Raw genomic sequence first — 24,591 nt, 5'->3', positions numbered from 1 at the left:
TTTCCAACAGTTGTTGAGATATAGCCTATGAAAAGAATGAGCATTTATCTCACGGTGGCTCTAGGGGTAAATCCCTGAGAAAACCAAAGCCATAAGGACACATTTTTGGGGGACTTTGATTGTGTATACATGATTTTATGCAGAGCCATCACGTTGATATTGACTCAGTCTGAAAAGGAACCCATCAGCTATCGTCTACTGATTATGGTGGGAACAGTCTTTAGTGTAGCCAGTTGACATCCGAATATTGGATAATAGATAACCAGGTCAAAACTTCCTGTTTTATTTGCTGGCTGGTTGAATGCTGATAAATGTCCTTTGTCTGGAGACAAAGTCTGGAGATTCTTAAGTCTGTCAATTTTACATAAAATTTATATTATTTTATGTATTTTTAATGCTTCTTCCACTCCCTGCTGCAATGCTTTTATTTTATGTGAAGCACTTTGAACTGTTTGTACATGAAATGTGCTATACAAATAAATTTGATTTGATTTTGATTTGTCAACCAAATGACAGATATAAGAACCACTAAAATGTTATTTCACTGAATTGTAAGGAGGCTTTAAAATGGGTTACATCCATCATCAGTCATTGTCAAATACTTCCATGTCCTCTTCACTTCACAATAAAATGCTCCACCTCAAACAGAACTACACTCCTTTTTGCAACGTGACCTTGGCCCACAAGCAGGTAACGTACGCCTCCAGGATTTATAGCTTACTAATTCTTAAACGTTTATTCAGCAATATGCTACTCCAGCCCACAGAAAATAAATGCATACACAGTATTTGCCACATTTATGGCCCAGATCTGGTGTATGTCTGTCTGTCTACTGAAGCCATCCCTATTATATCCTGCACCCCACATGGATATTGCCATGCTGAGAATTTACCCCTAGCTTTCTTACAAAGCCCTCAGAGCAGCCAGCCAAAAATAACACAACATGCAGCCTCCACTCCAGGTCCTGCCCCCCTGGAGAAGCCATTAGTCGGGGGGCGGGAGTGGGGGGCTGATACGGTGTAAAACCCGTCCGACTCTGGCCTCCGTGGCTCCAACTAATTCAAAACACAGACCAGACTTTTATGCTGCAAGCCTAAACTGCACAAAAGGACACAGAGAGGGGGAGAGTTTATATTTCTGGACATCCTCTCTATATATTCTGGTCCAAGGCTGGACAGAGGGCATTTCAAGTTATTTTCTGACACAAAACATGTTCCCACTCAAAGCTCGGGAGGATTCATCCTTCAACAGGCCAGTCTCCCTTTCGGGATGAGCCCAGAATTGCCTCAATGGCTTTCACTCCCCCTGTTGTGAATGAGCCAAAATAGAGACAGCGATAGGAGACATGCTGGAGGGAGGGACAGAGGAAGGGTTGGGTTAAGTTTAGGTTTGGTGAACAAAGAATAATTTGGGGAAGTATGTCCATCCTACCTCTTTCTCCCCTCCCATCCCCCCAAATGGCTGTAAATCTACTTGAGCATTTCCCCTTGTCCATGACTGCCCTCTTCGCAAACTCCGCCACCACCACTAACTTTAGGAAAAGGTCAGGCTCAGAGGAACGCTCGTGGTGCTGAACTCATCAATGAATCACATGGCTGTCAACCTGTGATTTTACTGTTAAATTGACAGTTTGATAATTATTTACAAGATACTGCTTTGTAAACCCTTTTAAAGGAGTGAGTGCAACGAGTACCTAGTGTTTGTTCCCACAATGTTTTAGACCTCAAGTGCTTGAACAAAATTGGAATTTTGTTTTCCAAAATACTACACAGGTCTCTGGACAGGCGATCAGAACACACCAAGCTGACACTTTGAATGGCTGTTGCCAACTATCGCCTATATTGTGTCCTACACAAGCATACAACTAAGATCAAACCACAGCACATATTTGCATTTAGACCAGACTGAATCTGATAGACCTTTGCCTGAGCACTTATGTTACAATTCAAATAATCAATTACCAAACAGTAGCTCACCAAACTAATATAAAGCTTTGGGTGAGCAGGATCATCTAAGCACATCCGATGCTCTCTTAGACTGGAAGTATTTATTTTTTTATTATTTTTTTTAAATTGAGACATTGTTAAAATGCAAAGAATCAGTTCAATATTAGGTGTGGTTCTAAACCAGCAAAGGAGACAACTCTGTCCAAAATGTGTCCACATTCTCCTTCCCAGCAGCACACAGGCTTGTGATCAATGCTATTCACTTTACCTGTCCACAACTTTATTGCCATTTCAGGTGTGCAATGGCAATAAAGTCTATTCTATTTAATTCTATTCTATTCTATTTGTTTTAATATTGTGGCCGATCGGTGCATATCGATGCAAAGAGTCTCCTGGCTGGCAAATGTTCCGTCTTGCTCCTTTATCCAAAGAGGTGTATTAAAACAAAAGCTATTGTGTGTTTTGGATTATACATAAATACTCATTAAAAGCTACTAATCCCTGCCCTGCAGATGCATGTAAGTGTAGATCTGCTGACTGTTAGCTATAATTTTGTGGTGTGTTCAAGCACTCTTTTATTAAAGCAGCCATGAAACAAAGCTAAAAACGTATTTAGATTGCTTCTGTTTATACTAGTAGGACTCTGACAGAAAAGGGGGAAGCCTGTACTTAATCAAGCTGCACGGGACATGCAGTTTTAATCATAACGATTGAGTCATTTTGGACTTTTGTTTCTTAACAAAATCCAGAAAATGCCTTTGATGTGTTGCACTGAAAGAGTATGTTCCTGAAAACCCGCTGCTCCATTTCAAGGATTGCTCCACCCTCTGACAGCACCGTAGCCCTGCCCCCAAGCCCTCACCTCCTCATGTGTTTGTATACCTCTCTGTGGTGGCTGTACACTCCCAGCAGAGCACCTATTAGTCTTGGCCCTTACAGACAGCTCGAGTCAAAGATGAACCACGAGGCACTTCCTCTCGTAAATCACTGACCCTGCACTAAGCTGGGAAACAGCTGCTAGCTGCTAGTTTGGTGGCTGCTCTCTCTGGGAGGGTGGAGTGTGTGTGTGTGTGTGTGTGTGTGTGTGTGTGTGTGTCTAAAGGGAGGGTCATCAGGAGAGAGGGAGTTGGTGGGATACAGGAAGTAACCTTGTGACCCTGCCTGCTGGCCCTGGTGTCAGATTACAGTGCAGGGGGAGGGAGGGGGGTCCTCATGCTAATTTAAGTTGGAGAGGCCCTGACACATAAACATTTAATCAAGTGTGGCAGGTATAGAGTGTATGCATCTATGTCACTGTTATATCTAGACACATCTAGAGCGCTTTAGGTGACGGCCCCTGAGTGGCAAAACCTTCAACATGGCTCCTACTGCTACTAAAGTATGACAAGTATGTCATCTTAAAGGAAAGACTGTTGGTCTCAACTGAGATCTTTGCAACCACTCAAATAATCTGTGGACCACAGACATTAACATTTGGCCTGAAATCCATTCCTGATGTTTATATGTACCTTATTTATATACCGGGAAAATTCACGAGGCAAAACCTGAAAGCATATAAACGTCGGGATGCCTGGTCATACTTCAAGGAGGAATTTGTCAATGAAATTAAGGTAAAGATCCAAATCAACAGTCTGGTTGTATACGGACAGGTTTGTACGAACATCTTTTATCTTATTCAATTTTTTTTTTTGTGAAAACTGTAAACACTGAAACGCAATCCATGTTTCTGAGCCTGGTTTCCAGTTGTAAATGGCCAAAATCCATTTAGCCCTCTTTGTTTTTGTTAGAATTCTACAAATAGAAACTTCATTCAAAAACCTCATTCTTAAACAGTCGATTACACAACGACTCTTCACCATTTCTGACGCGTTTTCCAGCTGGTCAAACAGTCCGCCGCCGTTGAGCCAGCTGGTTTTTTTTGCCACTCGGTGGCTAAAAGTTGGCGTAACCCAAGTAAAGTCACATGTCTAATGACATCACATGCATTCCCTCCATACATGACAGGGAGGGAATACTAAGGGAAGTTCTGAGCTGATTAAAAAGCAGATTTTTTCTGGATGCAGAAGAAGAGTAGCACAGTTGATCTGTGTGTGTTCCACTTCGGGGCGTTGGGAGTAATTTCAGTGATGATTTCTATGTTTAGCTGGAGAATTTAAGTATTAAGACAGAGCACGGCTGTCAACAAAAAACTGAGCAGCCATTCAGACAAAAAAGCAATCCTGGGTTAAACCAACCCTGAAGGCTGCAGTGGAAAAGGCGTGTTGTTGAAAGTACTGGATAGACATGAAATCTGAACCAGGAAGCCCAGTTTGAGTTTGAGTTTAAAGGCTCATCAGAAGCCAAAGCACTGAACAACAGTTTATTACACTCTCAGCCAGGATTCTGCGATTCTGGGTAGATGTTACCACAGAAATGGTTTCACCTTTAGTTTTCTTGATAAAAGAAAAATACTTATCCTTTTTCCTCATTTCTGGTGTATTGGTGCTGCCTAAAAATGTATAAAATTCACATATCTACGAGTCATCGTTCCTGGATCAATCTGACCAAACAGAGGCAGCATATCTGTGTGCACTTTCAAACAGCATAGGTACAGGATCTGCGTCGACACGGTGTGTTCCGCCGTACAGGCTCACGCATACACACCTTCCAATACTGCCAGCTAAAATAATGCATCAACTTTGTGTCCCCAAATCTGTCTCCAAAGCTTACAAATGAAACTGCAAAGTGTAACGAAGGCACAAAAATCATATCTAAAATGAGCAAAAGGGCTACTAATTTAGATTTTTTTCATGTCTGTTGCTACTCCACATTAATATTTGAGTGTCATTTCCCTTTCATTGGAGACACTTTTTGTTCTGTGTCTCAGAAATGTATATATATATTTTTTTCTTACAATGAATATTACCCATCTCGCCCTTATTTGTCATCATTGATGAAGGAAAACCTTAATCACGTAAGTCGTTGTTTGCAGCTTCCAAGTTCTCTATAATAAAACATTTTTGATCTACAGGGATTTAATCAATTAATTAAGGTTGGGAAAATTAACAACCATGTCTAAGTTTCTTCAGATTTGTCTCCGTCAAATCCTCTTTTTCGCAGTTGTCATTTAAGCCTTAGATTCACAGGTAATGAATATATTAAAAGTGCTTACAGTGAAGACGTCATCGTCACCCAGCTCGCTCTCATTCTGGAGTGCTGTAGAGGAGGTCGTGGAGCCTACAGAAAAGAAAACACCCTGGTGAGATAAACACCATTGTCTGAATATCAAAAATACTTCTCTCTTTTTGAATGTTGTCAGCCATTCAAGTTGTGCCTGCAACCCGACAGACACTGACAAATGGGAACTTTCTGGCCCTGGCACTTGTTGATTAACTTCCGTCTTGTCAAACATCAAATCTCTTTGAGAATACATGTCTCTCTGCATACTCCAGCTTCATTAACGTCCTTCCCAAGACTAACTGGTTTTACCAGTGGACTGTGCTATGCTTTGAACTACTCTGCACAAACTGGTGAATACCTCAGCTGTGAATTGGTTTCTAATCTTTATGTTTGAAATCTGTTCCTAATTTTTTTCTTAAAAACACTTTTAAATATTTAAACAATGTTTTAGTCATAACTCGAACCAGTATTGATGCAGTATTTGAGGACAGAGTATACAGCATCTTGGCATTACTTGGATGGTTACAGGGCGGCACAGCCGTACCTTCAGCCAAGTCCTCAATTGCTTTCCGCACCGCCCTGTCGAAAGCCCTGGCATCAGCCGGACTCTGGAAGGACAGGCCACACCTCCTGTCCTCCACCATCCAATGGTGAAATGTGGGCATTGCTATGTGATACACCAGATCCTTCCTCAGCGGACAGTCCAGGATCACCTGCAATCACAACATAGTCATTTTTGCATCTCATTCGCTTAAATTTGGTAATGTGTTGTGAAGTTATTGTGCACGCGCAGTTAAATGATGAAATGGGAAGCTAGCACAAGCTACAACTACTATTGGGGACTAGTGGGGCATTACTCCCCAAGACTGGGCGGCTAGCACCTACTAGCCTGTGGTTAACTTTTCATTGTAGAGCGTGTTAGTTTCACATTTCTATGCCATATCAGCATATCAATCAATCAATGTACAATTCTGAGGAATGGAGATGAGTTTTTAAGGGTATAATAACCGCTGGAGTGGGACTTTAAACGATAAACTAAAATTTGAAATGGTTTTACCTGCTTGTCACGCAGCCGCTCACCACGGATGAGGAACTGCGAGGAGCCGAAGGCCGAAACTGGTGCCAGCTCTGTCGGCAGGAGGCGGCAGACCCCCACCCTGCTCAGGGCTCCCCCATCCTGAGCCAGCCAGCCACCACTAGAGTCATCCCGCGTCATTACCACCGCTTTCACACGCACGATGTAGCTGTCACTGGACAGAAGAAAAAGACAAAAAGGTTATTAGAATAAGTGAACTGTGTGTGTTGTTTTATATGTATACACAGCAGGAGGTGATGATGCGTCATTTAGGCTTCATGTTAATTGTACAAACGGTATATGCTCTTCAGATGGAGAGCAAAATGCTTTTAGGATACAAAGTAAATTCATTCACATTTATCAATATTCAGACAGAAAATATCTCCTGCTTTAGAGGACTGAAATTTAACTTCACATATTGCGGCAATATTAAACAATACAAGCCTGATTTTTTCTTTTTTTAAAATCAGTGGTTAAAAAGCAAACTAGTGTCCAAAGTAGAAGCCACAGAAGCTGTTTATTCAACATATCACCAGACACTTCCCATCTCATTTCCACAGAACTCAAACAAATCTCCACACCCTCTGACTCCAGGGCAACCTGAGGGATGCACCAAAAAACTTAAACTCGATCATTTGAATAATCACATACTCAGATAAAAACCAAACTGATATATATATATATATATATATATATATATATATATATATAAAAAGAGAGATAACCTAAGTTATCAGATTCTTGTTTCACCACAGTAAAGTAAAGTTTGCTTGAATATGGCAACGTGTTAGATTCCGAGAACTCTTCTTCAACAGGGCTTCAACAATTCTGGAAAGTTCAAACTTGTCTTAATGCCACATAAGTTTATTATAGAGTTGGCTTTACACCCTGGCAGACTGTCTGAGGGCGTTCCAAGTCACGACTTTGCCTGGTCCTTGCTGTGCCGAAGTGGGAGGTGTTGCACCAGAACAAGTCAGCATGAAAACACAACCTCAAACTTTAATGTAAATGTGGGCTTGATGTTAAATTCTCTTTGGTGGGGCTCATAACTTTCAACATGAACATAATTACTACATGTCCACCGCAACTATAAAGCCGATTATCCCAATTCATTGTTTCAAATCAGAGACGGGCGTATCTTAGGTGCTACTCATATTTCACTCAGCTTATTCCATGTATTTATAAATTCCTGTTGGTTATGCTGTCATTATTTCACTAAACTAATCCTGAGATGAGAAGAAATATCCTTCTCAAAACAAGTCACAAAAAAACTAAGATTAGCGAACTGTTGTTTCCATCGTTCAAATGATTAAATGTTCTATAAATAAAAAACAAAAAACAAAGAATTGGGAATTTGATATTTCAGTAAGTTATAATGGTTTAAATGATCTAGATTCACTGCTTAAAATCAATGTCCTTTTCTTCTTAAAGACCTGAGTATTTTTTTAACAATAACGTTTAAAGAATCCTCTCCAGTTCCACCCTCTTGTCCATCTTTGTCTTTTAGCTATTTCTTGCTTAAAAAAAGACCAAGATGGTGATGGCCAAATCCTTAACTTCAATCCTTAAAAGGCAATCCCTAACTTGACCCTTCAAAACCTCAGCATACAGGTGGTTATGTCCACCTTTAACCCATGCAAACTTTGTTTTTGTTTTGTTTAAAACCAATCAAATTGTCCACTAAAGTTTTATTTCTAAACCTCTTGTGAAAAAGTTTAAATAGAAACAGGTTAAAAATAGGCTCACAGATTACAGCAAGAGGCTACTCTATTCTAATTTTTCACCATCCAACACTGGATTTATTATCCAGAAAAAAACAACTGCCAAAAAAGAAAGTCAACCAGGAACATACACAAGGCTAAAATGACCTCATTATGAATATATATATATATATTTTTTTAAAATCACTGTATGACAGCTGATCAATAACCTGGCTACAGATACATTAAAGAAGATAAATTCGATAACAGTTTGCATAGTTACATGCAAAGTTAGTTGAGCTATGGTTGGTGTTCAACCTGACTATTAAGTGGAATACCATCATTGTCCCAGAATACATTAAGAGGAGCAGAATCAAGCTATTAACCAAACTATGTTCCCAATGCTGTGGACATTCTCGAGCTTCCAACTTTCTCTGTGGGAAACCATCACATGTGTAAGTATAATTCACTGCACATATGTTGTATTTAAGTTCCTTGGATGGCGATTTTGTCTGATGACGCTGCAGTCATGAAACTCAGGATTTTATTAGAGTAGAGCGACTGTCTGGAAATGCCTTGGGTGACCATGAGGTAATACATATTATACATAGTCTTATTGGGCTGCTTTTCTGTCAAAGTTTCTGACAGAAAATGTGTGAATTAAAGCATCTTTAGTGGGATCACTAAAATGTGATATATTCAAGAACACAAACTGAATTATTAGGGTGCATTAGTCTGCCAGCTTTAAGAAGCTCTATTTCATACGATTTTGTTTCTAACATTTCAAAATCCACTTTGGTCAGACTAACACATTGGTCGTTTTCTTTCTAGTGGCATGTTAACTGTATTAAAATTCTCCAACAAAAAGAAGGGTTTTAAGCATAAATACACTGTATTGGGTGGGTTACGACTCAAATGAATAAACAGAAATATTTGCAGCCTCTTCATGCAATATTTGCACAAACCAGTAATGAGGAAATATTCTCCCAAATAGAGACCATTCAAATGGAGCGACAGAGGACTGGAGCCACGATCAGACACACATCATACAAATTGACAGATAATACAGCTATAGTTTAGTCTATTTTGCAGCACAAAACAATACATGACAAAAACAGACAGGAGCCACGTACTTGAGGTTCAATGGTAAAATAAAGAGGCATTCTCAAGCATTAGCATGACAGCCACCACCCTCACAGGGATACAATGCAAACGGTCACAATCCACATGAACGATCTGACAATAACAGGATGTACCCCTGTGTTATTCTATTGATGCTGTTCTGTGTGTGCACGTGTGTGTGTGTGGGGAGAAGGATGAAGAGAGACTAAAAGAGATTGAGGGAGGCAGAGTGGGAGTCAATGAGAGAGGTGTTATATAATTAGCTTACAGACAGTCCCGAGGATCTGCACACATACAAATACACACATACACACACACACACACACACACACACACACAGGTGGCAAAACTGGTTCACCAGCTCCCACCCACATACATTTATAAAAGTGACTGAATGACAGCCTGGGTGATAGCAGACAAATAGCCCGTACAGAAAAGCAACCTACAAGATTTCTTCTTTTCTGTAACACACACACACACACACCATACGAAATGACTTTTCCATTGAGCCTGTAAAGGTTTGTTGTATTTGGACATTGTAGACACACGAGCCAGAATCCACTTTGTAAGTATAATGAAACACATTAGACTAAATTTGGAAGTTCAGTGTTGTTATTGGACAACTGAAGCTTTAGCTGCGCAGTTTGTGGGCAGGTTTAATTTCATTTATCATGTCAAACCACAATGGGTGTGGGCAAAAAGTCACCGAGGTTCTACTCTGCCACGTGGGAAACTTGACAATTGAGAAAGGAAATAATAGAAGTTATAAATAGAAATAAAAAGGACCCAGTAACCTTTCCATAAACAAACTATCTTACAGTTATTAGTGAGGGACCAAAATCAATTTGAAAGGTCTTTGTTGCAGCTATCTTTTGTTCAAACAATGTGTTTATGTTCACTAAGTTTAAAGTTCCATAACTGTAAAAATAGTCATTATTTTTCAAAAGCCTTTAAGTAATGAAATTAAAAGGAAAAATGATTTATTGAGAAAGTTTGAACATAATAATAAACCAGCTAAAGCTAAGAATTGTGGCTATTTAACCAGATGGATAAGCTGTGACAAAACAACATGAAAAACAAAAATAAACAAAACGCACACACAAACAAACAAAAAACATGGTGCAAAACATGCAGGCCAAAAGAAATGACTTGAAAGTATCCTGTGAAATTCCCCCCAGAATTAGCTCTCCTTGTTAACATGTTGCAACCAAAACATAACCATAACTGTATGGCGGCAAACTGGGAACAAAAACTGGACCAGCTAACATGGATAATGCTGGAGCTGAGTATGCTAACCAGCTAGCTTTTACAGACAAATAACATGACAATACCACAGTCTTAATGAGATAATGCCTGCTTTCAAATCAAGAAATGGATTTTAAATGCCTTTCAGTCATAATTCCTCTGCCATGGTGAGGCTGATGTATGTTTTTCAGTGCTTGATTACCCATTTGTCGGTAAGATTTAATAAAAATCTACGAGCCTAAATTAATGGAACCCAGTGTAGCGGTGGAGCATGGGCAAAGGATGAACAGGGAATTTAGTGCAGATACTTAGATGGAACATAGGTTTTGGTGCACTTTCTGAGTGTCCCTCAAGTTTGACTGAAGGTTTTGTGCTTGTGTACAATGGATGCGATAGCAAGCTAACAAAGTGGTTCAAATAAATTGAGACTCAAAATTGAATTTCAAATACAACTATTTGTTACTTACAGTTCATACATTTCAGTTCAATTAGATAATTTCTACCTGTATAACTGCTCTGAAACTGAAAAATGCTTGATTTGGAAATCCATACCGGTGCATTTACATCAAAGTACTACAGCAGTTCAGCATGACTCAAACACACATATGACACATCCAGATATGGAACCACACATCCAAGCCACCCACATACAGAAATAACACAAAATTCTGTGCTAAATAAGCACATGTGCTTTAAAGATACACGATCCCAGCTATCAGCTCTCTAAGATGAACTTGTCACATTTTGGTCTGCCTTGTGACCCACGTTTAGAGCCCTGTCTGCCGACAGGCCCTGTAATCTGTGGTTGGAACACACAGACAGCCACAACCAGCAGCAAAGCACTACTTTAATACACTTGGGATTGACTACACATTCTGGCACAAAAACATACACACATACATTTGGGAACTGTGGATCTAATTCTGTCCATGCAAATGTTGCATGAGGTACTAATGCTGAAAAAGAACTTGCATTGAGAAGAGGTGACTGACACACTAGTCCCTCATTTGTGTGGAGTTCACATACTGTACAACTAATTAAACTTCTTGCATGTTTTTTTAAACCCTAAAAACATTACAGCCACCTCATTTTCAACAACATAAAACACGCATCTTGATATCAGTTTTATTTTAATGCCTCTTTGAGGTGTGACTAGGATGTAGGTGGTACATCAAATTCTGAGTGATGACTAGGTTCAGAGGGAAGATAAGAGGAAGCTCATCACCTTACTGATAAGCAACAGTCAGGAAATCCATGAATCATGGCTTTTTTGTAATTCATTGTTAGCAGTCAGGACAAAGGTTGAGGGTGTGTCTGGCTACTTGTTAAGAAACATTGTTTACTGCAAGTACCAGCCAACTGTTTTTTGTACAGCGGATACTGTAACAAACAAACATTCACAGCACCACATTCAACTGCCTTGTATGCAAACCTATATTTTCAATGAATGCGCCGTACCTTGTTTGCCATGTTTGCCCTACCTCTATGTTTATAGCTTCCAATTTGGTTGTACAATGTATAATGACAATAAAGGGCACTCTATTCTATCTCTTATGAGGCAAGAATGATGCATGTTGTCACAGGGTACAGTCCAGCTCTACTACTTTTGCATATTGTAGATGTTCAGTTTGCATTAACACATTGCATTGGCCAATTGAGGGCAGCAAAAACAAGCTGTAAGCAGGATGCAGTTATATTACCACTGTTCACGTTTCTTTTAGCTCTCTTTAGGTCTCTACCACCTCTAGAACATAACTGCACTCCATGTCCCCTCTGCATGTATACTGGAACAATACATCCACAAATACAGTACCATCTCTGCCAATGGTATTGTGCTAATATACGGGGAATCTGACTTCCATGTTGCTGCTCAACACCACCAAATGAAAATCATAAAGTTAGAGTATAAAGTTTTGTCAATATTTATGGAATTGAAATATAATAGAAAAATACTTTATTCAAATGAATAGTGAATACTAAATTCAAATTAGTCAAGTAGCTAAAAAAAAAAAAAAAAAAAATCATAAATATTTACAATGATTGTATATTAACAATACTAATAAAAATACTATACTACTACTACTACTACTACTACTAACAATAATAATAAATGACTAAATAAATCAATCAATTTGAGAAGAACTCAGCAGTCACTGTTAAAAAGCCTTATGGCTGTGGGAACAAAGGACCTCCTGAAGCTCTCAGTCCTGCAGCGCAGAGAGATGAGCCTCTTATGGAACAGTATGTGCTTATACCAGTGGAATCCACACATAAACAAAGTTCCAGATCAAATAGTAAGACCGCTATTGACTCTTTAGTGCCTCTTGTTTGTTTATTCGTCTTAGCACTAATGAAAAAAAAAAATTATGCTTACACCCATCACACCAGCTCTCTATTAATCAACCAATACTATGTCATGAAAGCATATGTCTTTGGTTTCTACTCTCCTGCCTGGTCCACACCTTGTAACAAACACTCATAATAAGGAAATGGTCGTGGGTGGAGTACACACCTGTAGAGTCCAAACTTTACTGCACTGTCACTGCACTGCTACATGTAGCTAAATTGTTATCACTTCTATTTATTTCACATTCTTCCTGCATTTATTTTCACAACGCTACAAACTTAGAACATTTTAAATGTCATATATAAACACAAACAGTGAACAATATGCTAATTAAAGTGCTCGACTTGGCTGGACCCTGAAAATACCCTATGTGCTGTGTGTGTGTGAGACAACATTGCTATAAAACAGTAAACCCAAAGAGTGAAGCTGGCTGGACGGGTCTGGAATCCAGCTCATGTGTGACAGATAAATGGGCCCGTGAGGGCACCCCGGTCATGTGTGATAAGAGTAGCTATACTTCCTGTGATAAAGAGTGACTGACCACACCTCTGCGTGATCAACAGCACCACACACTTACACCCACCTCTCTCTGCACACACAAAACGCTCTGTCTATAGCAATCAGGAAGTGACAGAAAGGTGCCTCATGAACAGGCTCATTTCATTATTGGTTTCTGATGCACAGGATGCTGACAGCGCCTCACAGCAGGGGCTAATAGCCCTGCTGCAAGGGCAAGGGTAATGCCACACATACTGCTCCAACAAATAGCTGATGGAATGCTTCTCAAATGTGAAGATTTGCTGATTTTCTGTCTCGCATCACCGCAAACTTGATATCTCTGGGTTCCGTCACTACTGGTCACACTGAGTAAGCATATGTACGGTCTCAGTCTGGGTTAGGCCTTCTTGTGAAGGACATTTATTGTCACTCTGGAAATATAGTTCAAAGACAGAGTGGGAAAACCACCTTTTTTGATTTGAGATTTTATACAGCATGTGTGAGCTCAACTTATCAAGTGACATTCATCATGGTCTGAACAACAGTGTGTGAAAAACAGCGCCAGTTGGGTTTTATGTACTTCATCTTTGAATCATGTGCTGAAAAGGAACCAAGAGGAGGAACTGGTCAAATCTGAGGGCAAAAATGTGTGATGTTATTTTAAGTTTGGCAAGACACAAACTCCAAAACACCAGCGTTCTGCATGCTGCTGCTGGTGTGCGAATGTGTGCATAAGTGAGAGGCAGAAGGGAAAGAAAAACTGAACAAAAACTACAGAAATAAAAAGAAAAATCCTTTCTTATCTTTCGTTTTATCCCCCTCTCATTCAGAGACAGGAAGAGCCAGGCTGGGAGAAGGGTTGAAGAGAGTTCATTCACAGTTATTGACACAGGAGGCTCCTGGGGGGAAGTGTGATTGGCTTTCTGTCAATCAGCTGTAGTTATGTGGAACACTCACATGTTCAGGCAGCACAAGACTCAGGCTGCTGGTGTGAATGAGTGCGAGTGCATCAATTAAAATGAGAGCGGTGTTAAAGGATAACATGCCATACCCAACGGACCAATCACAATGCAAGGCCGGCGCGGGTGCTCTGATCAATTGGTCACGGAGCGTTATTGGCTGATGTTCGCTCTAAAGTGGCGAGCAGGGCCACAGCTCTGCTGCGGATGGGAAGTCCGATAGACCTGGAAATGTTTTCATGTCAAAGGCAGAGGAAGAATGAACAATTTCTATAGTTTTCATCTGTACAGAACACCTAAATCAAAAATTGATCAGTATCATTTATTGTGTTCGGGCGTCTATCCATTAAGTTTATGTTATTATTAACGACTAGTTAATAGAGGGAAGTGTTAGGTGGCCCTGGTGCTCCAGACATTAGAAGTAGATGCAATTAAGAGTCTCGACTAAAATGCTAACAAAGGAAGGCAAAGCGAATAAATGAATATAATGAAAAAACCTGGCAAAAGAGCACAGTGAGCAATGGAAACTTTTGAATAACCAATATTCATAATAAGTGTTGTTAGGTTTTGGCCATGTGTGCAAGTCAAAGGATTTTTCAGTGTCTTCATTTTTTTGCCAATTTCTAATGCATTTAGTTACAAGTTTTCCACCTCTCCAAAGCAACAAAAAGAGTTTCTGCAATGTTTCCATCCAGCCGATTATGCATATTTTCAATTTGCATATCCAAGTCCAATTGGTGAAATTGGAATAATGTGAAAATTTTGTTCCAAAGCAGCTTTAAAAGGTATAATAAAATTGTCATTGAAGTGACTCTACGGCCCTTACAGAAATTAAGCTGATTTGTTGTAAACCTCTTACAGAGCAATAAAAACCAACCAAGACCCTAAATAATGCCTCATATCCACTTATTCTTTGTTCGAGTTTGTGCTTTGGGTCAGCTGAATGTGACAAGGGCTCCTCTAATCCTCTCTGCATCTATGATTGACATGCGCCGCCGTTTCAGCCTTGGCGTGTTTGATCAGGTGGAATTGGTTTACATAAACTGTCTGATGTCAATGGTTTATCTTGTAATTGGACAAACTGTGGCCCAGCTTCAGGGCACCAAACCAACTGAAAATGATTTGCATAATGAACACTAGGAAGTCTGTTCTCTCAGGGTTTCCCTGGTCTAAATATGTGGCTATATTTACAGCTACACATGACAGACAACAATCTTTAGATACTATTTGTTTGTAGGAATCTGATCTCAACATGAAAATATCCCCTTTCTAGAAAGAATCTGTGACTTAACTTAAAATGACTGTGAATTGCTGCACTGAAAACATATTACGAGAGTATTTTTTGTGTAAGATTGCAAAAGATCTGGAGCTCCAGTGCAGCACAGGAGTGACAAACAAATGAGACCAACCTTTAAATGTGTCTAACAAAGTCATCTTTCCTGTAAATGCTTTAAATGCTTAAAAAAATGAAGAATAAAAATCGGGATTTGTGGATGAAAATTGGCCCGTCATCTGTTTTTAGATAGATTAGAAAGTGTTATCAGAGTGCAGGAGTATCATCCAGCTAAGCAAACACATTGATGCACACAAAATGTACTGTAGCATTGATTTAAATCAATTACTCAGGAACTACGGTGTCACACTAAGTGGAAAACTGCACCAGTTCCTGAAGAAACTTAAGTTCACGGAGTTCATTCACCGGGGAGCTGGGAAGAACTCAGGTTTTCAGTAACCAACCCTGTGGATTGTTGTACACATGGTATGACAAGAAAAAAAAAAAAAAAAAAAACAGTGATGTGAATGAAAACTTGGGCTATTATAATCTTGGTCATCCAGTCAGCTGATGAGCAGAGATTAGTAAAAAAAAACAAAAAAAAAAAACAGGCAAACAATCCGGGTCCATTGTTTGGTTTCCCGATATAAACAGCTCAGGCCATTATATGGCCTTAAGGCTCCGGATAGCAAGCAGTGATGAGCCTGTCTGTAAAACACAGGAAACACTGTGAAAAAGCATCTGTTCCACATGATGCGTGTGTGCGCGTGTGCATGTGGAGGGGGAGTACAGAGGGAGAGAAAAAATGCCAAGGGTCTGCAAAGGAAGTTCATCTGTGGACACTGTGTATATGTTTATATTCTCTCTTTGTAAGCCAGAATGTGATGACCAATTTGTATATTTCTAGTTATTGTTATTTTTCCGATGTTTTCTCCACTAGTTTAGATTTTTATTTTTCTTGTTCATTTGGCCTAAAAAGGACCATAAAAGAGAGGATAAGCTGCAAAAATAGGCTGTTTTGTACGCATACACTTGTGCTCTCTTCTTACAGCATGCAAACAGATTAAAAACCTTGTTCCTTTCTGCGATTAACATGTGTTTTGTGTGATCCAAACTCAAGTGGTCTACTCCAAGTCTCTTCACTTCTGTAGAATACCTCTCGAGCAACCGGATTTTCACTTCTCTGCTCTACACGCAAATAAACACGTACAACATTTCTGTCTGCAGTTACCAGATGTGTTGTTGTTTTTAACTGTTGGGAGATGGAAATGCACTTCCTTTGCCAAGTCTGCCAGAAATGAGAACATACATCCGCTTGAGTAGACATCAGTTGAGGTCCCATTGGTGAAAAATATTTTTTAATATGCTGCCAACAACATGATCTTATGAATGTCGAACAATCCGATGAGTGCTCGAGTCTCCCTTCGCTTTTAGATGAAGGTGAAAAATTTGACAACGTTTTACGGTAGACAATCCTGATTTGCTAAATTGTCCAGGATACATCAGTAAATAAGTAAAGTAAAAGCATTGTCCACACCTTCATACTCCACAAGAACTCTATAGTGAAATTGGCTATGCAACTGATTCATGCATGTAGCTAGCTAGATAGTAAGATAGATGGATACTTTATTGATCCCATTAGGGAAACTGCTCTGTTACGTCAGCAAGCAGACCAACATACTGAATGATGCATCCAATCGAGGAATATACAATTTGTCATTTTTAGCCTGTACAGGATGCAAAAATTTGTGTTTAGAAGTGAATAACTTTGCATCCAGCCAATACAATGCTAAACTAATCATGTGATCACATCACTTCAACTACAACTGTGGACAGAATTGCAATTAGGATTGTGCTGCTATCCCAAAGTATTATTATATAACATTTGAGAAGATTTCCCACTCCGTGTCTCAGGATATTTTGTATGAATTCACACCTGCATTTGTGACTGAATCGCATATTAACGCCAGGTGTGGACAGGTAGGACGATATCAAGTCAGCTGACCGCACAACGCATCAAAGTACAGTTAAACAACAACTAAAGTTCTCGATCAGTTCCACAGAATCTCAGAAACAGAGACGAATAAACAGCAATAGTTCATGTCAAACCTTTCGAGTTTTGAATTTGCCGGAATGAATCTTTGCATGAATGTAAACCTATCATATGAAGGCCTAACAGGCTTCAAGCGATACATTTGTGGACAAAGAACAATAGTCAGGACATATAAGCATCGTATACAAGCAGGTAGAAGCTGCTGATACAGGTGTAACAGTTCCTAAAGAGGTTAAATGCTGATGCTTACAGCATTGGACATATCAGAACTTTAGTATTTCATCATTAAATGATAACGACAGATCAACACTGAAGACTTATCTATTGCAAAGGGTGTTTTTTGTTCTTCCAGCTGGCTTCAGCAGGAGTTTGATTCACCAGCTGGTTCAGGTAGCATTTCACTGGTCTGACTGGTTCCAGTCTGATCACGATAGACGGCGATGGACTGTTCATCCAATAACCTGCCAAGAATCTTTTTTCAAAGTTCCTGCCCTTGTCCGAAACTATTTCTATAGAAGAATTCCCAGATGAGTCTGTTTAACAAAAGCTGTTACATCTGTTACATCGGTTTAGGCAAATAGAGGAAATCACATATAAGACAAACATCGACTCTGACGGCAGAGCCTCCGAAGTGACACTCCAGTGAAGATGCAACATCACGACCAAGGACTAAAGATTCCTGGCAGAGAGAACTCTAAATCTATATTTTCTTTCAGGTTATTCTGCCATTCTGCTTTGTTTTGGTGGTGAGGTTTTCCACTGGCCTGAAACTTAACTCCTATCAGGTTTATTATGGTATAAATATCAAATGCTGCTAACGTAGATAAAAAGTACGTGAGGAACAGAACAGTCCTGCTGAGGGAACAAACAGACCTGCTAACTCCTAACTGCTGTGTTCTCGACTTGATGAGGGCTTTTTATTTAGGGATGGATTATATTTCAACGCTACGCTGACCTTAGTTGAATGTCACTGGGCATCTCCTGTCCAATACTGACTGTGCACATGCTGACCGTGCAGCAGCTCACACCAGATCAATACACCCTCTGCTTGTGCTGCGACTCTCTGTGCAAGGGAGGCCTTGTGCTTCTATAAAAGGTAATAAATGTCCTGGAAAGGAGAAAGGGGAACATCCCCCAAATTGGGGATATATATATGCTGCTTACGGTTCTAGTTTAGTTTAGGACACACAGTCAAAAATTTGACTAACAAATTTGAGCATGTCATTAAAAAAAAAATACACACCAACAAGTTAACATCAGTAAAGGCTGAAAAACAGATAAAGATTAACTGAGGGTGTGACATAAAGAGTGAATATGTGACAATAAAGGTATTAAAAAGGTGTGCTCTCCTTTTTTTGACCCTGCCTTAATCCAACAACTGGTCAAATTTCTGATAAGAAAACCGCCACACACAAAGTGGTAGATAAGTTCACAACGATTATTTACAGCCAGTAATGAGACAATAAACGAGTTGTATGACGCTGCATCTAACATCACAAAAAAAAACCAGCCATAAAAATCTTAACAAATGCTGAAATCTTTTAAGAAAAAAAATGGTTTGAAAATAACTTGAAGTGCCACTACAGCTAAAATAAATCGAACGACATTACATCCAGGGTTCTTTTGCCGTCACCACATGCGCAGTAGGATTCTCTGACCAAGCCGAGTTGAGACAGGAGGAAACAAACCATGGATAGGTGCTTTTATTAAATGTGCTTATTTATATTTAGGCTTCAATAATGCAAGTTTGATGACAATTCTGCGACTGTTGGAAGAACAGTTTGGATATTTTATAGCAAATACCAGACAAACAGACACTCATCATCCAAGACATTATATATCGCAGGTTAAAGAGGAGTTTATGTCTGGTAAATATGACAGAAAGATCTAAGTAACCATAGGCAAGTAGACAACAACAGCACAGTTAGTGCACATACATTTACAAAACATAAAACATATTTGCAGACTAGTTTTCAGCACATGCCACACAATCAATCTTTAGCCAATATGCCCTCTTTGAAGTAGTTTAAGCAACTAAAATGTATTATTTGTATGTAAGTGTCATGGTTCAGAGATCATAATTGTCATTCAGGCATCAGAAACTTAAAGGTAGGGTAGGAGATCCTGGATTTTGAGTCCAGCGAAGCTGCATTTTGAAAATACACAGGTAAAAAGTCCCAACCCTTTTCTTCACTTTCCCCCCGAAGGCACGCCTCTAGAGTACATGAACGCGCACGAGCACGAAGGTGCACGAGCGCTGTTCTGACAGCAAGCATCGATCGTTGCCGTATTTAGTATATGATAACTATACGTTTAATAATGCTAGGTGCTAGCCAAGCTGGCTCTCGTTTAGCTTCCTGCCAAGCTTCTGGACGCGTAATTCGTTCACGGAGCAGGGTACGCGCACAGGGGGAAGGAGGGGGAGGGGGAGGGAGGAGCAGATTGTAGTTTGATAGACGGCATCAGAATCCAATCATTGTGAACGGTCCGTTCACAATGATTGGATACTGTTTTTCCTAGATTGTACGTTCTAGAAGCCACTAAAACTTTTCATATTTGTGTCAAAACTTTTAATTAATTGGTTGCAATGGGGGTGTGAAGAGTATTTCAAGCAATATGTAAAAAAATGTTCCAGAAAAAGAACCCCTACCCCGCCTTTAATCTAATTTTCCATTTTGAAAAAAAAAAAAATAAATAAATAATAATAATAACAATAATATATATATATATATATATATATATATATATATATATCGCTGTTATTTTTTAAATGACAGATATATTGGTTCACACACTTATATTTTTACTCCTGCAATGAAAATAAATATTTTGTAGGAGGTTGAGCAGTGCTCACCTTCAGAAGTGAGTTCACAAACGTTTTGGACATTCAGAAGAATTGTGCGGTCTAAGTAAAACGTATTCACATTTACACTCCATACTGTAGCTGACTGAACCACAGAAGAATCAGGGCACTGGTTAAGGCTGTCATTAAGGTACCACATAAATAAAAGTTACAACATTCTCAGTTTTGTAAACATTTATGCTTGATTAAGATAAAGGCATGCAGATATGTGTAAACAACTGTTGCTTCTCACTTCTGGCTTAGCGAAACTTTAACACACATGACTGATCACACGATTGATCAGCTGTTTCCTGAGAAGAAATAACCAACAATACCTGCTTCTTGCCAGGCGTCAGTTTGAGCGCAAAGCACAACGTTTCAGATTGATCGGTAACCTGAACAGGCCAAACACTATTTCTGTCCTCGGAAAAGAGGCTGAGGTGGTGGAGGACTACTCACACCTGGATGTTCACCTAGACAACAGGAAATACAACACTGAGGCCGTCCACAAGAAGAAGAAGCAACTTCTTAAAGAGGCTTACGTCAGTCAACATTTGCAGAAAGATGTTGCCCGTCATCCATAAGTCTGTGGTGGAGAGTGCAGTGTCGTTTACAACCATCTGCTGGGCAGCAGCATCAGAGCCAGTAGAGAGCCCATTTATGTGACATTAGTTAAAAATGGATAATTGTGTTAGCTTGACTAAAACCAGGCTTTTAAACAACATGTAAACCTGTTAGTTCGACTGAAATTGGACTAAATCGAGCGTCTTCAAGCTAGGCTAACACACAAACATGTCCACATTTTTGCATTTCTTTGTAAAAACAGTAATTGTATATTTATACAGCTGAACTCTGGATATAGCTGCTCTCATTCACATATTTTTCTGTTTCTTTTGTCAGATGACCAATCGCGTCAGAAATATGACTTAAAAATGTGTCAACTTGAAGTCACTTAAAGCATTTCCAGAGTGTCCTCTCCTGTGTATACTTCGATAAGAACAGTAATCCAGTTAATTGGCCGGTTTGAACTCGAACCATAGCTCAACCCTGCTGTGACTGTAAGGTTACCAAGTGACTCAAACTAACTGAACAGCCTGATAAAGAAAGCTGGCTTGGTGCTGGGGAATGCTCTGAAGCCCCTGGAGCTGGTTGTGCTACGCAGAATGCTGCACGATGGACAACACTGCACACCCTCTCCACACCGTAGTGATTAAACAAAAGAGCATGTTAAGCCAGAGGCTTCTTTAGCTTAGCTACAACAGATAACAGTAAATGAGGTCATTCCTGCCGGCAGCATTAGCCCTATGCAATGACTGTTTACATGACCAATTATTTTACTTCAAGGATTGACAAAGTATACATCAATCTAATTCTGCACTGGACGCTACAGGTGAGTTTTGGATGTGCAAACAGTCAACAATGGCAACTCTTGCTCACCAACTGGCTCAACTAATAGCACTGCTTTGATCTGATTGGCTGAAGGTTGATGTTAGATACATAACGCTGACATACAGATGATTCATCCAGTCATTACTCAGTATATTTTTAAAGTGCATGCCCTTTTCTAAATGGTTTGAAACCATCCTGGCTTACACTGCTGTGAGGGGGCACAAAAGGGCTGTCAGTGGAAGAACAAGGAATTATGTTCACGGCTGTGGAGAAGCAAAATATGGCTATTGCATTTTGTTAAATATTGTCATGAAATAGCCTAGATTTGTTTAGAAAAAAAATGCTACATAATAGCAGTGTAGCTTTGTTAAATTCAGGGCTTATTTGAAGCAATCAGTCCAAAAGAAAAAACGCAACATGTTCTTCAAAATGAGAGACAGTCAGCCATGGTTTTTTTTGAGTACTTCGTGGGCGTGTTCATGTTTGCACATCATGCCGTGAGAAAAGAAAACTCTCCATCAGAAACATGACTCAGATCAAGGCCATAAAAATAGGCCTACAGCCACAGGAAATGCTCCAACAGCTTCAGAAGGTGACTTCTGGTTACAGAGTTGCAGGTAGCCCCGGTGTGTGCCTGTCAGCACATAAGGAGCACCAACCAGGCTGAGCTGGAATCTGTCTCCTGCCTCTTTCCGACCCGTGGGACCGGGGACAGACACTCAGACGCTGGCCTCTCAGAGTGCGGCCAGCAGGCATGAATGGGGACGCGCTGAAGGTTAGAGGGCTTTTATGAATGAGCCGGCGTAACGCCACCGCTGCGCAAATATCCCCTCCGGTGCCCTTCGCCCTTCCGCCCCCGCCAACAGATCTGCAAGGCAGGCATTCCCACCGATTTCAGCACGGGCAAACAGCATTAAAACCTCTCCGTTTTAAAGCTCCGGGGGTCTATTTTTAAAAGGTGCTCTGCCACACGCCCTTTATTAAACTTAGTTCAGAGGAAGAGAGACTACGGTTTTCACCGTAAGACAAATTTCAAGCTTCGAGCGCTTCCACACAGGCCCACGGGTGCCATATAAAACAGGTCTGTGGGCCTACGCTTTCAGCATATATTCCACAGAAGCAAACGCACGATCCACGGATCTGTGTGTTAGACAGAAACGGGCACGAACGAGCTAAAGAGGGCCGAGTCAAAAAGACACAGACGTGTCTTGTTTTTTTTTTTTCCAGGGCAAGCAGTCGTTTACAATCGGTATTTTTTTTTTTTTTTTTTTATGAATGGAGCGCGGTAGGCTATGCAAATGAGGGCGATTGAGAAAGAGATGGCGGATGAGGCATATCGGATATCTCATATCCTGTGAGACTTCCCCCTTCGGTTGGAAGCAAACACACAGATGTGACCAAATAACGAAGAGAAAATGCCTCGGTAAGGCGCCGCGTTTCGCTGGACAACACTCAGCCCAATGGTGCGTGAGCTCGCCGCTGTTTGCGTGTTTATAAAAGGTGGAACTTCCAGGCGTGTTTGAGTTTCTAAGTTACGCTGCAACAGGGCCTGCTCTCTCGCTTCAGATCCTTTCAGAAAATGTTTCCGATCCACCCACGCTTATTCCCCTCCTCCTCCCACTCCTTTGCCTTCTCAAGACTGTAGTCTACACCGAGGTGGGGGCTCTTCAAAAAAAAAAAAAAAAAAAAAAGCCCTCTTCTACAGCACTGTCAATGCATTGCTCCACAGCAGCATCAAACACAAAATCCAACCAAGCGAATAAGATTAAAAGACGACACGAAGAGCGGCTTTGCAAGGGGGGGTGGTGGTGAGGCTGCACATTTCACCAAGTTGCCCCAATCACCTCCAACTTGTAGGCACCGTGAGAGGTGAAAGAAAATAACAGAAAAAATACAGTTTTAAGCCACAGTACTCACTCGTTTGGGTGTGTTTCTTCTATCATGTTTTCGTTTCACCTCAGGTTATGTACCACGGCGGTTGCATACTTTTCACTCGTCGTTTTCACTCCACGGATTCTATCTCCAATTCCGCATAAATCCCCCCTGCGCCTTTGTGCGAGTGTCGGCTCTCTGGCTTGCCTTCGACTGGCTGCGCCTCCGTATTCTTTTCCTCAGTTCTCCCTCTTCTCCCCCGGAGCCAGCCCGTTTCTTCTGGATAGCAAAGACCCTCTCTCTCTATAACTTTAATAACCCCATCACATTCGGTAGATAAAACGTTGCCTATACTGACAGTTTTGGTTGCAGAATCCAGCTCTTGTCTCTATACCCCCCCTCCCTCCCCAAACACAAACACACTCACACACGCAAGGCACACGCTCCGTTTTTAAGTCCTGAGGCGCATGTTTTCACCGACGACTCTGCTTCCAGTTGTGCGTAAAAAGCGCGTCGTCGCTGCTGCTACAGAGGGGTGGCCCCGCTAGAGCCCCATTTCGCGCTACTCCATGTTGGATTGCAGGCGGCCCAGGAGCTCCAACGACGCCGGGGGAGGGAGGAGGGTAGGAGGAGGAGGGAGGGAGGGAGGGAAGGAGCGGGGGTGCAGGGCGGAAGCGGTGACGTCGGTCTACATTTTGGTGGAGGGCCCACGATGGCTGCAAACCAGTGGCCCTTGATAAATGCAACCTTCCCAGCTTCTCCCTTCCATGGATCTTTAATATAAAATCTAGGCACGACACGTTCGTTCTCATCTGAAAATATTTCGAGTTTAAGCTGGGGCATTGAAGACACATCCTTTGGAAATGACAGGTGATAGTGATATAATACTTGTCACTTGAATTTGGTTATATTCCTCTAGTTGCCAACAGTTAACACGGATATGACAGCCTTATAATTTGGGTTTAAATAAAATAATACAAAAATAAAAAACACGCAAAAAGTTTCTGATGAAACAAACAAACAAACAAACAAACAAAAAAGATTAAAGGTGTTTCCTGGCTAATCCTTTTAACTTTTCACTACCATATCTGTGTTAATTTATCCCAACTCT

At 40.5% G+C, this 24,591-nt stretch overlaps 1 protein-coding gene across 1 annotated transcript in view; it reads right to left on the bottom strand.

The window, feature by feature from the left end:
- LOC142396978 (sprouty-related, EVH1 domain-containing protein 2-like) overlaps positions 1 to 24,090 on the bottom strand; it is a 31,204-nt gene extending 7,114 nt beyond the window's left edge. Inside the window, exons 1-4 of the mRNA XM_075480265.1 lie at positions 23,526 to 24,090; positions 6,163 to 6,355; positions 5,650 to 5,818; positions 5,098 to 5,162 (exon numbers count right to left, since the gene is read on the bottom strand). Coding sequence (XP_075336380.1) covers positions 5,098 to 5,162; positions 5,650 to 5,818; positions 6,163 to 6,355; positions 23,526 to 23,551 — 453 coding nt within the window. The 5' untranslated portion in view covers positions 23,552 to 24,090. The remainder of the gene's footprint in view (positions 1 to 5,097; positions 5,163 to 5,649; positions 5,819 to 6,162; positions 6,356 to 23,525) is intronic.
- Positions 24,091 to 24,591: the final 501 nt, after the last annotated feature.

Source organism: Odontesthes bonariensis, chromosome 2 (genome assembly GCF_027942865.1).
Source record: "Odontesthes bonariensis isolate fOdoBon6 chromosome 2, fOdoBon6.hap1, whole genome shotgun sequence".
NCBI classification, from domain to species: domain Eukaryota; kingdom Metazoa; phylum Chordata; class Actinopteri; order Atheriniformes; family Atherinopsidae; genus Odontesthes; species Odontesthes bonariensis.
This window is presented reverse-complemented; position numbering and strand designations above follow the sequence as displayed.